The following is a 14,587-nucleotide window of genomic DNA, read 5'->3' as shown; positions in this document are numbered from 1 at the left end:
TATTACTATATCTCCTCAATTAATTAGGCTCAGCCAGTACAATACATCATCACTCATATTATTTATTATTATTACATACAGTACGTACCGATTATTATGGAATATATATTAGGGGGTCCGGCCGGCTGCTATCCAAATACTTGTCCCCTTTGTCGAGAGGCATGTAATGTAATTGTCAGGCGGCGATGTTCAGTTATCCATGTCCAGGACGAGAGGCGTGTCCCCTTTGTCGACGGTGAACGCCTTGAGCATCTTCGTCCCCGTGGGCATGGTGACCTGCGCCACGTAGTTGCCGTGGAAGCCCCTGAACTTGAACTGTCCATCGGCGTCGAGGCGGCCCCGCGCGTCGGAGGTCCACTCCCTCCGGAGGTCAATGAACCTCTGGCCGGCGTCGTTGACTGTGCCGTCGGTGTTGACGAGGGCGGCGTCCTGCCTCCACATGTGTCCCTGCATGAACCCCCAGAGCACGACGCCCTGGACGGCCGGGTGCGCGTACGCCTCGCGCATCACGGCCTCGAGGTCGTCGGCCCGCAGGGCGTCGTCGGGCTCGCCCACGTCGAGCTCCGTAAACCAGATAGGCAGGTCGGTGGCCGCGGAGAGCGCGTCGAGCGCGTAGCAGATGATCTCCCCGACGGGGTGGGTCACGTGGCCCTGCAGCCCCACGCCGCCGACCTGCGCGCCGCGCCACTGCAGGTAGCGGATGAGCTCCACGTACCGCTCCGGCGTGGCGCTGGGGTCGTTGCCGCACTCGACGTTGTAGTCGTTGACGAAGAGCGCGGCGCCCGGGTCCAGGCGGGCCGCCTCGCGGAACATGAGCGCGGCCACGTCGTCGCCCAGGCGGTCGCGGAAGAAGCGCCCGTGCAGCATCTCGTTGTTGACGTCGTAGTGCGGGAACCTCCCCGCGTAGCGGCCGAGGAGGCCGTTGAGGCGTGCCTGCACGGCAGCCATGAGCTGGTCCCGGCCGTAGGCGGCGATGTCCTTGATCCACTGCTGCACGTCGGCGTCGACGGCCCAGAAGATGCAGTGGCCCCGCACGGGCTTGCCCGCGCGGTCGCAGAAGTCGAGCAGGCGGTCGGCGTCCGCGTAGTTGAGCTGCCCGCGCTGCGCCTCGGTCCAGTACCACTTGAGCTCGTTCTCGAAGACGGCCCAGTCCATGTGGTTGGTGAAGAAGTCCACGAAGGCCGGGTCCTGGATCACCGTGCCGTTGATGCAGCTGCCAATGGGGAAGGCGCTGTCCAGCTGCACCACGCGCACGGACGCGCCCGCCGGGGCACCGCCCACCTTCACAACCACGTCACGCTTGCGCACCTGGTCCATGCATGCATGTCACTCACACACAGCAGCTACGTACCAGCGAGCTTACTATTAAGACGTAAATGAGGCGTGTCGCTCACCTTGTCCGTCTTGTCCTTGAGGTAGCTGAAGCGCGCTTTTGGGTCGGTGGCGATGATCCGAAGGTCCATGACCTTCACGTCCACGCCGGCAGGCGCCCCATGCACGTGCACCGACGCGCTGCGGGGGCTCTCCTTCAGCCGGAACGCGCCCTTGATCTCCGCCCACCTGCTGCCGCCGCCTGCTGCCTCCGACTCGGAGGCGGTGGCGGAGCAGGCGACAGCGCCGCCGTCGATGACGCAGCGGCCGTCGTCGACGCGGATGCTGACGTGCACGGGATGATAGGTCGTTGTTCCTCCCACCCCGGCGCCTGGCGCCGCCGCTACGCTGACGCTGATCCATCCGGCGACACGGTACGTGACCCGGGGCTTGAGCGCGCCCGGCGTGATCGCCTGGCACAGGCCGTCCTCCTCGTCGGCGAGCCCCGTCGCGAGGACGTACCGCCCGCTGGGCGTGCGCTCGTGCCCGCCGACGGTGGCCGCCCCTTTATTAGCGGCGGGGAGCCTGGCCGGGTCCAGCTCGTGGTGCAGGGACAGCGCCGTGCGCGCACCGGAGGGAGCCCAGCCGATGGCGTCCACCTCGAACACCACATCACCCTGCAGGTCGATCGACATGCATGCATGCAAAACAAAGGAAGTGATGAGAGACGACGTGCAGTATATGCATGCGCTTCATTCCGACAGTACTGTACAATACACAAGTGGCAGTGGGTATGTATGTATATTTTTCATCGTCTGTTCGTACTGTACGACAAAAGCAGCACATGCATATATATACATACCTGGTGACTGCAGGCCACCATGGCCGGCAAGCTCTGGAGGAAATGGTCTCGATTTGATCGAGCTCTGGCGCCCGGGAGTTTTTGGTGTGTGTTTGTGTGTTGGGACGAAAGGAAACTTGTTCGCTCGTGACTTGTTGTGAGGAGAGACGGGATTGAGGACGCAGCCGTATTTAAAGGCATCCGGCCGTCATATATGTATTATCTTTCGTGGCAAGGAAAAACATATACTCCCTCCGGTTCTCTAAAGCAAGTCGTTTTGATGTTGTCTTAAGTTAAATATTTTAAACTTTGACTACAAATAACTTTTTTGGGTTGAGTTTGAAAATACGAAAGTGATACAAGTAGATTCATCTCGAAATGTAGTTTCATAAAAGTATATATTGACTATATTTTATGAATATTTTATAGCAAAAAGTAGCGGTTAAAGTCGTTTCTTAAAGACCGTATCGATATCTAAAACGACTTGCTTTAGAGAACCGGAGGTACTACCTTTCTCTAGAGTTGCTTGCAGCAATGCGTAGTAGCAAAGACCAACTTACCCCAGTTGATTCAAAGAACAAACTGCAAGCAACCAGCTGTGTGATGAATGTTATTACCAAGACAAAGATCTCTCTCTCTCTCTGATCTCTCTGATCTCTCTCTCTCCCTCTTCCCTGATTTTTTTTGAAGTCAAGGTGAAGCAAGACCACCATGCATCTGCACTGTCATTGGCCAGACTTAAATTTGTAGGGATGATACATACATGCCAATTCAAAGAAGTGGGTGTTTAGTTAGATTCCTCTCTTATATCTTGGTGTACACTTAGTCTCTCTTACCGACGATCGATCACTGCATGCATGTGTGACAAAGTTGATCGATCACTGGATGTATTGATCTACGTACCCTTTTAATTCTATCAAGAACATATATGTGGTGGAAATTAAACTGATTCTATATATGATGAACTATAATAAGATAAGAAGTAGTAGTGCTATATATAAATCTTTGGCAGTTGATAGAAAATTTATATATATCATACCAATATGGAGCGTGTAGATCAAGTATAAAGTTCATGGCACCAGTTGCAAGTTGCAGCCGCCACCCGCACTGCATGGATGGAGACGATGGACTATGATGCAGCTCGTTTAGCCGTGCAGCGTCGCCAAAACTACCACGATCGACATGCATAGCTTCAAGGCACGGATAGCGGCTAAAAGCTAGCAAAAGCATATAGCATGAATGAATTGTGTTGTGTCATGTGTGTCTACCTATTTATGGTGATGCACCGCGGCGTCGCTCTCGCCGTGCTGACGTACATGCACTGAGACCAGTTAATAATAGGGAAGGAAATTATATTGTGTTGGGCATGTATGGGCCGCCCAATAACCGTGTAGCATATACACTGGTAGAGAACCGAGCTTTACTCCCAGTGGGGAACCTCCTCTAGTCCCGGTTCCCCACCCGGGAGCAAGCATCCGGGACTAAAGGGGGTCTTTTAGTCCCGGGTCAGAAACCGGGACTAAAGGAGGACATTTAGTCCCGGTGGGTAACACCAACCGGGACTAAAGGTGCCTCCTGACATGCCACGATGGCCGGCACCTTTAGTCCCGGTTGGTAATACGAACCGGGACTAAAGGTTTTTTTTCTTTTTTCTTTTCTTTTCATTTTTTGTTTTCTTTTCAAAATAGGTTTTCGAAGTCGTATTGTACGCTGCTAATTATACATTTATACGCGCATATAGTATGTTTCGGTTCAAGCACAATGAACGTATTAAATCACATAATTCAAGCATAGAAATATATATATATATATATATATATATATATAGAACTACTATCCTATAGCTGGCTGCAGAATAACTTATTCTGTAGCCACTTTGAGTTACGATAATTACTATGTTAATTTACGAGATTTACAGTAACTCCTTACTAAGTGGTTTACTATAACGTTATGGTAAATATTCCCATGTGTTATAGTAACCCAACTATCGTAAATATGTATTGACATTATGGTAAATTAGTATATAAAATTATGGTAAATAGAGGTGGCTACAGAATAACTTATTTTGTAGCCGGCTGCTGAATAGCCTCTCCCTATATATATATATATATATATATATATATATATATATATATGCATCATATATATATTTACATGCATGCATGCATATGTGTATTTTACATTATATTATTTCATGTGCATATATTACAAAAGATTGCATTACAGTTGTTGTGACATAACAAGTTTCCTCTCATCCTCTAGCTTGGCTTCAATGGCAGTGTTGGGTCGAAGTAGAATTCGCCCTTGGAATCGATGACCTGCTCATTAAAAAATCCGGCTATAGACTCTTGAATTGCTTTGATTTGGTCTTGCCGTATGACCTTTTCCTCCAACCATCGAGTCTACGGGTTTGAATTAAAGGAAAATAAATTAATATATGTACATATATATATATATATATATATAAAGACATAGTAACACAATCAATAATAATAATTAAATGAATATATAGTGTATTTTTAACGTACTTTGAGTCTCTCTGTAGGAGTTCTTTGGGAGAGCACCTTGATAAACTTGCAAACATAGTAACCACAGTAGTTGTTCCCCTGTTCCTGCCTCAGACACCACTTTACGAGAAAAAGATTTGTCATCCAATCTGGTGATCCGGTGAAAGCTATATGTTTAATTAATAAAGATGATGCGATTCAGGGGACTTACTTTCAAAGGGATTATATTCAGTGGCGCTTTGCATTTTTCCATGTGTTGCTTCTCAATAAAGGTTTTCTAAACACTGCCCAATAAAAAATTTGTCACGTCATCAGATATAGTTAATCATCATGTTTGTGTGTATATATAGTTGCTAGAGATCCCGAAATTACCTCTGGATAATATCTATCATATCTTGGTAGTCTTGTTGTGGTTTTCTCATCGAGTCATAGATTATCAAGTGACTTTTCACCAGATCGATGTCCATCAATATCCAGTGATTGCTGCATGTGTTTATAGGATATAACGCATAACACTCATTAATTAACTAGAATCAACATATGAGCCATTAAGGATATGATCGACATGATTAACACTCACTTGAAGTTATAGGGAAAGAGTATATTCTTCTTGTGGCGTTGGTTCACTAAGAAGTTCATGAGGTTACTCTCTGACTTAGACTTCCAATTAGTCTTTGGAGTAATTGGGTCTTTGAATACTATATGGGGATCAACAAAACCAATTTCATTGCAGCCTTCCTTTCTGAGCTCTGTCATTGTAAATCTGCATATATATAGTACTTGTTAGGATAATTTATATGCATATACACACATATGATGAGTTTAATAATAGATCGAAAGAATTATTACTTACAGGCAATAGCAGCTAATGATAACTTTGTCCAGAGAGGTCAGGTGGCATAGTTGATGAAATTCTGCAAAGTCAACATACATAACATCATCGCCACAGAACCAATGTTCGTCTCTAATTCTGACACCAACGCAGAAGTCTCCACTGGTAGACGCCTGCATGTACCACTTGTTTAGCAGGTACATTTACGTCCCCAGATCAGATAAGGCTTGAGGGTTGTATAGACTCTGTCCTAGTACAAATTTTTTCTTCCAAATATCAACCTCCGCCGCACTCTCAATGTTTCCATCACTAAACATCTGGTAAAGGTCGAGACCAGTCTCATCAAGAAATTCACCAAGGTGATCCAAATCGACATCCGGAGGTATATTTGCCTGATGCATTAATCCTAAATTTGAACCATATTCATTACCAACAACTAGCGGGGGAATTGATTGGTGCGCTTGTTGTTCGAGTTGGGCAACTCCTTTCTCTACTCACTTCTTTTTCTGTGCCGCCTCAATTGACTTGGTGAGAGTGCGGTCATAGTCTGATAACGTTGATTTGGACGGCTTACGAGATTCCCGCTGTTGTTGCTGGTAAGAAGTCACCTTTTTTCTTAGAATATCTGGAGCTACGAAGAAGTACGGTTTCTCCGGGTTTCTCCTTGCTTCTTGATTCATTTTAAGTTTGTCATAGAATCTAGACATGTCTTTTTTATATGCATCAGTTCCTTCTTTCTTCTCTTCAGATATTATTTTGGGAATAGCCCTTGGTTTCACGGTGGCTTTCTTTGCAGGCGGGGACTGGTTCTTTGTTTGAGGGGCTGGCCTCTTGCTAGGCTTCTTGGTAGGCGGGGGCGGGGGAGGCGTTGGAGACCTCCTTGGAGGTGTTGGCAGCGGCGTTGGAGACCTCCTTGGAGGTGGTGGCTGCGGCGTTGGAGACCTCCTTGGAGATGGTGTGGATGTAGCCTCGTCTTCCAACACAATGTCATCGTACAGAGCACTATGATGATCTGGCGATTGAACAATTGGATTTAGGTTGGGGGAGGATTTGCTACAAAAAAGGAATGACATATTATTATGAGCAGATTGTTAATTATTTAAGCCCCAATACAAATTAATGATGTAGTGTTTTCATCCGCATGTACCTATGGTGAGGTGGTTCAGGAGGAGGTGGAGCCGACATCCCTGGAATGATGATGTAGCGCTTGCACCATAGAATGAATGTCTTCTCCGCTTCTCCTAGAGTCTTCTCGCCATCACCTCCAGGAATGTCAAGAGGCAAATCACTAAAACCTTTTTCAGCTTTATCTACCGAGATGGTAGCATATCCTTCTTGGATTATATTCCCATGAATCCTTGGTGTCTTGGTTCGGTCGATAGGATTAACAAGACCGATAGCCACCTTGATTGTGGAATTCTCCTTCGGAATGTGTAGCTCACACGTTGTACAAGGTTCAGTGACGTCATCCACAGGGAAGCGCAGTCCTGTGTCCCCTTGATTTGGTATCTCCGTGGAAGCGCAGCTGCTTTTCAACTGAACAGATTGGCTAATGTTGATTCCTGGCTCTGATGCCTGCTTGCTTGCACTCACTGCTATTTGCACTTGTCTTCTGATTTCCTCCTGCATTCTCGCTTCAAGGTTTTTTTCCCGCTCCTGTGCTTCACGCGCCGCTTCCTCCAACCTCTAGAGCCGCTGTGCCTCTTCTTCCTTCTTTCTCTGGTGATTTCTGTAGGAAGGTCTGTCCTGAGGGAATCCATGCTCCCATGAGACACTTCCTTTGCCTCTAGTTCAGCCACCATGTTCAATAGTCCCAATGGCGTATGTCAGCTCATCCTTCTCTCTGTTGGGCCTGAACGCACCACTAGCAGTAGCTCTCTAAGCATAAAACAATCTTTCTGCTGCTTCTTGTAGTCTTGCGCCATAAACGCACTTCCCTGTCTCCTGGTCTAGTGTTCCCCCATGAGCAAAAAACCAATTCTTTGCACGTTCTCCCCACTCGAGTGATTCTGGTCTGATACCCTTGGCAAGAAGGTCTGCTTCCATTTTGTTCCACTTCTTAATGGTAGTCGGGTAGCCACCTGATCCCAAGGTATGGTGGTATGTCTTCTGTTGGGCATTACGTTGGTTCTTTATCACCCGACTCACACCCTCTTCCGAAGTCTTGTACTATACAAACTCATCCCAATAGGGCCTCTGCTTTGAGATCGGGCCTAGGACAGTAAAATCTGGTGCTATGTTCTTCTTGACATACGTCATGTATAGGTGTTTCTTCCAAGTCTGAAACTGGGTGGCCATCTTCTTCATTGCCCAATCCCTAACTCGCTCCTTCAATTCATCACCATCTATTATATCATCATAACCATCTGTTTAGAGCGTGAAATGTACCAAGACATCATTCCAAATTAACGCCTTGTCACGATCGGAGACAAAACTGACATGAGGAGCATTGGTCTTCTTCTTCCATTCACGGGTACTAATCGGGAGCCGGTCCCGTACAAGGTAACCACAGTGGTGCACAAATTTCATTTTATTCAGCCCCCCCGGTTCTCCTGTATCCACATTGAACTCTGAGATGATGAAGCGGCCCTCCAATGGCTTTTTGGGACCTCGAACATTTTTACTCTTCGTTGTAGTTGTTGATGTCGATCCAGAGGGCTACAAAACATAAACATTATTTTTAATGTCATGAGCACACATAAGACATATGATAATATATATAGCTAATAATAAAAAATATATACTTGGCCAATATGTTGTTGCTCATTTTGTTCAAGAGCTAAGTACTGACTCCCGTCATCTGCATCCTCTTGCACGTTATTTTTAGCACCATCATCGCCGGCAACTTGAGTGCTAGTGTTGATCAAATTCATCATCAACTCCTCCTCATCCATGTTTCTCGGGTCGGCCATCTAGCTTCAAAAAACAAAACCAATATATAGTACGTCAAATCTTTGCTTACATGCGTAAAATCTACGAACAATATGCATTATTAAATCTTGCCCCTCCGTCACGGACGCAATTCGCCACACTAGGACGAACTACGTTGGTACTAGGGCGAATTAGGGCTATACATAAATGGCCGAGGGCAAATTGCGTCGGTGACTAGGGCGAACCACGTCGGTGACATCAATAGCGCGGTTCGCCCTGATGTGATTGTTTAGCATTAACGATAACGATAATACGAATGTTGATCAACTAGGCCACGAGAAAGGGTGGTGTGACAAGAGTGGCGGTGCTCCACTCCGTCGTATATATGTCTGTACACATGGGTGAACGAGGGCAGTGGTGCTCCGCCGTATACATAGAAACGCATGGACGAACGAGGGCAGCGGTGCTCCGCGACGTATATATACATGCATATGAATACAAATGACGTATATATACGTGTCGGCGCGGTGGCCGGTGTGCTGACGACGACGACGTGAGGCGGGCCGGCGTGCTGACGACGACGACGACGTGAGGTGGGCCGGGGCGGTGTCGGTGCGTGATGTTGTGATCCTATGTACCATGTGAACCATGTAGTCATTCATCATATGAGAAAATTCTATGTTAATAATGTAAGTATAAGTCATTATGAAATGTAAGTATATGTGTCTTATTGCTAATATAACCATTACTATTTCCGAAATGATAAGAATTTATTTTCTTCTTCTACAGGCGATCTCTGATGCTATGATATAAAGTTTGAAGATAGTCTTCCCGGAAAAAATATGTAATGCTCATATTACTTTAGCAACATTAATATATTATATCTGTATATTCAAAGTTCACAAATGAAGAAACGTTGAAGTTTTCCTTCATTTGTCTGTAGCCATGCATGTAAGTCCAACCAAAACTGCTTACATCATCACATGTGATATTTTTTATAAACTAAAAAACGCTTAGTTTACAAACTGGGTATCAAAATTGAGTTCCTATTTGACCATTATATATCCTACAACAAATCCTTCAAAAAAAAACCCTACATGAATATATTTGGATAAAATTTCGTTAACAAACATTGATCTATGAAGATAGAAAAAATTCTTCTATTGAAACTGCATCTTGGAATAATGGCATATCATATAGTGATGAATATATGGCGGTTGATGGGCTGGATCATTTTCAGCTTTAGTGACAAGGACAATGGTTTCCAAATAATATATAGCGTGTTTATTATACAAGCTATGGATTTACATCGATCTAATTAATTTCTAAAGTAATTTCATTGGTGGTCCTTAATTAAACTTGTCATGAGTTCAGGTCCCAGTGATCTTAAAATGTATTTTAGTACCATAAAATGCAGTTTTTGATACTCTAAACTTGCTAATTTATCCATATAATATCCAAATATTCAAAACTTGCGTTAAGATATGGTTTTGAGATGTGAGCTTGACAACTCCATCTTTCTCTCTTTGGCCTCACTCTACTGTAGGCAGAACTAGAAATAGCTGCAGCCATAGCCCAATAATCACAGCTGATCAGGTTTTTTATTTAAAATCATTTAGAGTTCCAAATATTCATTTTCAGTTCCTAGATTTTGTGATTCAAAATTTGGAATTTTCAATCGACCTCGAGCGTTGACATGGCTTACACCAAAGTTGTAGTTTTCGACATGATCTATAACTCGGCAGTGGAGGGCTTGGGCGAATGTACAAAGAGATCGACGAACATATCACCTCAAGCTCGGCAGTGGAGGGCCTCGGGCGCGGTGGGGCCACGGGCGCGGTGGAGGGCCTCGGGCGCGGAGGAGGGCGCGGTGGAGGGGCATGGGCGCGCGCGGTGGAGGCCGCACGAGGAAGAAGAGGGCGGCGCCGGTGTCACGGAAGGTGAACGGACGCGGCGCAAGGAAGAAGAGGGCGGCGGTGTTTGACAAGGAAGAAGACGAGCGGATCGATCTGCGCCAGGCGCTGGAGGTTATATATCAGAGAGAATTACTCCCGGTGCCAGCCACCAACCGGGAGTAAAAACCCTTTACTCCCGGTGCGTATTACCAACCGGGAGTAAAGGTACCTTTACTCCCGGTGCATGTTACCAACCGGGAGTAAAGGTATACCTTTACTCCCGGTTGGTAACACGCACCGGGAGTAAAGGATTTTTTTTGGCGGGCCACGAAACTGCAGCCCACCTTTACTCCCGGGTGGGCTTCCCACCCGAGAGTAAAGGTGGCATGCAGTTTCGTTTCCCGCCTGTTTTAAGCAATAGTCTTGTTAAATACAATAGAAATGCAATAGTTTTTGTTAAATACATAGTAAATTAAATAAAAGGCATAAAATTATTTTGTTAAAAATATGAATTTTCTTTTTATTTATTGCACATAGGAAAAATCTATAACCTAACTTTTTTTATTTTTTGTTAGAATTATAAAACATAATGTAACTAATATTTATTATTTCGTTAATGCAAAAATGTAGTGTTTAATTAAAATTATTAAAACTATTGGTTTTGGACAGGAAATTTGTTTTCACATCATTTTAACGTTAATATTTTAATTTTTCATCACTCAGTATCCTAATTTACCTTTTTAAGAGAGAAATCCCACCAAATCAAACATTGATTTAATTTGAAACATGACATAATAAACATCTGAATTCACAATTATTACATAATATCTCAAACACACACTATATTAAATCACTATATCATCATGTGGGCACAGCAGTGAACTTCTTCTTTACGTATGTCCCTTGGTTATGATCGCTTTGTAACCATGGAGTGTCCTCATCATTTACCAAGATGCTAGGGTCTTTGTTCACTTTGAAGGGCGGAATTCGGTCATTCTTTTCATATTCTTCTGACATGTCCGACTTGTCCTCAATTCCCACGATGACTCTTTTCCCTGAAAGAACTATGTGGCGCTTTGGCTCTTTGGTTGAGTCATTATCGTTTTTCCCTCTTTTTGGTTTGGTAGACATATCATTGACATAGAACACCTTATTCACATCCTTGGCAAGGACGAATGGTTCGTCTTTGTACCCAATATTACTAAGGTCTACTGTTGTCATTCCATACTCGTTGTCTACTGTTACCCCACCTTCGGTCACCTTGACCCATTGGCACTTGAACAATGGGATCTTCAAAGTAGGTGCATATTCTAGTTCCCATATTTCATCTATGCGTCCATAATATGTCTGCTTATTCCCATTTGGGTCTGTGGCATCTATGCGGACACCGCTGTTTTGGTTGGTACTCCTTTTATCTTGGGCTACTGTGTAGAATATGTTCCCATTTATCTCGTACCCTTTGTATGTGACGATATGCCATGATGGTTGCATAGCCAATAAATATAGTTGCTCATGGATGCTCTCATCACCTTGACATTTTTTTCGCAACCAACCACCGAAAGTTTCCATGTGCTTATGCGTAATCCAAGCTTTAGTCTTCCCTGGAAACTCAGATCGTAAGAGATCCTTGTGTGTCTCAATATACGGATCTACCAAAGAGGAGTTCTGTAGAACTGTGTAGTGCGCTTTATTGAAATAATCATCATCCGTACCAATATATGTTTTCCTCCCTAGTGTCCCCTTTCCGCTTAGTCTCCCCTCATGTCTCGATTCAGGAACACCAATCGAGTCAAGGTCGGGAATAAAGTCAACATAGAACTCAATGACCTCTTCTGTTCCATAGCCCTTGGCGATGCTTCCTTCTGGGCGAGCACGGTTGTGAACATATTTCTTCAGGACTCCCATGAATCTCTCTAAGGGGAACATGTTGTGTAGGAACACAGGACCGAGAGTGAAAATCTCCTTGACTAGGTGAACTAGGAGGTGTGTCATAATATCAAAGAAGGAAGGAGGGAACACCAACTCAAAGCTGACGAGACATTGAACCACATCATTCTATAGTTTAGCTAGATCAGTTGGATCAATTGCCTTCTGAAAAATTGCATTGAGGAATGCACATAGCTTCACGATGGCTAGACGTACATTTGGAGGTAGAATTCCTCTTAATGTAACTGGAAGTAATTGCATCATGAGAACGTGACAGTCATGGGACTTTAAGTTACAGAATTTCTTCTCTGGCACATTTATAATACCCTTTATATTCGAGGAGAATCCAGATGGTACCTTGATGTTGTTTAAGCATTCAAACATGATTTCCTTCTCCTCTTTGCTTAGAGTGTAGCTAGCAGGACATAAGTAATGGCGTCCATCATCTGTCTTCTCTGGATGCAGGTTGTCTCTTTCTCTCAAACAACGCAGGTCCTGTCGTGCTTCAAATGTGTCCTTAGGCTTTCCATACACACCCATAAAGCCTAGCAGGTTCACACAAAGATTCTTCGTCAGGTGCATCACGTCGATCGAGCTACGGACCTCCAGGACTTGCCAATAGGGTAGGTCCCAAAATATGGACTTCTTCTTCCACATGGGTGCGTGACCGTTAGCGTCTTTCGGAATAGGTTGGCTTCCATGTCCTTTTCCAAAGACGACTTTCACATCATTGACCATATCGAGTACATCCTCACCGGTTCGGTTGCGAGGCTTGGTCAGGTGGTCTGCCTTCCCTTTAAAATGCTTGCCTTTCTTTCTTACGGGGTGATTTGCAGGAAGAAATCGACGATGGCCAAGGTACACGACCTTTCGACATTTTTTCAAGAATACACCTCTAATATCACCGAAGCAGTGTGTGCATGCATTATATCCCTTGTTTGACTGTCCTAAAAGATTACTTAGAGCAGGCCAATCATTGATTGTTACGAACAACAATGCTCACAGATCAAAGTGTTCCTGTTTGTACTCATCCCACACACGTACACCTTCTTTATTCCACAAAATGAGAAGTTCGTCAATAAGTGGTCTCAGGTACACATCGATGTCATTGCCAGGTTGCTTCGGGCCTTGGATGAGCACAGGCATCATAATGAACTTCCGCTTCATGCATAACCAAGGAGGAATGTTGTAGATACTTAGAGTAACAGGCCAAGTGCTATGACTACTGTTCTGCTCTCCAAAAGGATTGATACCATCTGTACTTAAAGCAAACCTTAAGTTTCTTGTGTCATTTGCAAACTCCGGGAATTCTCTATCGATTGCTCTCCACTAGGACCCATCAGCAGGGTGTCTCAACATATTGTCTACCTTACGGTCTTCTTTGTGCCATCGTAATAATTTTGCATGTTCTTTGTTTCTGAACAGACGTTTCAAGCGTGGTATTATAGGAGCATACCACATAACCTTGGCAGGGATTTTCTTACGCGGATGTTCGCCCTCAACATCACCAGGGTCATCTCGCCTGATCTTATACCGCGACGCATGGCATACCGGGCATGCATCCAATTTCTCATACTCTTTGCCACGGTACAGGATGCAGTCATTAGGACATGCATGTATCTTCTCTATTTCTAGCCCCATAGGACAGACAACTTGTTTTGCTTCGTAGGTAGTGGCGGGCAATTCATTGTACTTCGGAAGCATCTTCTTTTGGATTTTTAGTAACTCTCCAAATCCCTTATCAGATACACCATTCTTTGCCTTCCATTGCAGCAATTCTAGTGTGGTTCCCAACTTTTTCTGCCCTGTATCACAAGTTGGGTACAACAATTTCTTGTGATCTTCTCCTTTTCACTTTCACATTCTCTTTGTGCGTCACGAATGACCTGACAAAGATCATCAGTCGGCTCATCTTCTGCGGCTACCTCTTCTTCAGCTTCTCCCATTGCAGTATCATTGAAGCACGCACCATTAGGAATAATATCATTGTCGTCCCATTGTTCTTCTTCACCTTCTTCCATTACAACACCGGTTTCTCCGTGCTTTGTCCAACAAATATAGTTTGGCATGAAACCCGACTTGAACAAGTGTGAATGAAGAGTCCTTGAGCAAGGATATTTCACCGTATTCTTACATATGGCACATGGGCAGCACATGAAACCATCGCGTTTGTTTGCCTCGGCCGCACGTAACAAAGAATGCACGCCGTCAATGAACTCTTGGGAGCGGCGATCAGCATTATACATCCAATGACGGCTCATCTGCATTACATGACATAAATATCATATTAAAACCTAGATCATAATTAATTATTTATACAACATGCGTGCCACCACAAAAGATATAAATTTATGAAAGCATCGCTACAATGTAGACAATCCCAACTACCACTAAAAGAACTAAA

The 14,587-nt window shown here is 44.8% G+C and overlaps 1 protein-coding gene across 1 annotated transcript; it reads right to left on the bottom strand.

Moving 5' to 3' along the window:
* Window positions 1-121: 121 nt before the first annotated feature.
* Window positions 122-3,265, bottom strand: LOC136473838 (endo-1,4-beta-xylanase 1-like). The gene is made up of 4 exons (XM_066471480.1): window positions 3,188-3,265; window positions 2,174-2,338; window positions 1,395-1,988; window positions 122-1,308 (listed from the first exon to the last, which is right to left on the bottom strand). The coding sequence occupies exons 1-4, from the start codon at window positions 3,263-3,265 to the stop codon at window positions 190-192; spliced, it is 1,956 nt and encodes a 651-aa protein (XP_066327577.1). The 3' UTR covers window positions 122-189.
* Window positions 3,266-14,587: the final 11,322 nt, after the last annotated feature.

Source organism: Miscanthus floridulus, chromosome 8 (genome assembly GCF_019320115.1).
Source record: "Miscanthus floridulus cultivar M001 chromosome 8, ASM1932011v1, whole genome shotgun sequence".
Lineage (NCBI taxonomy): Eukaryota > Viridiplantae > Streptophyta > Magnoliopsida > Poales > Poaceae > Miscanthus > Miscanthus floridulus.
The sequence above is the reverse complement of the archived record's forward strand: the minus strand, read 5'-3'. Positions and strand labels throughout refer to the sequence as shown.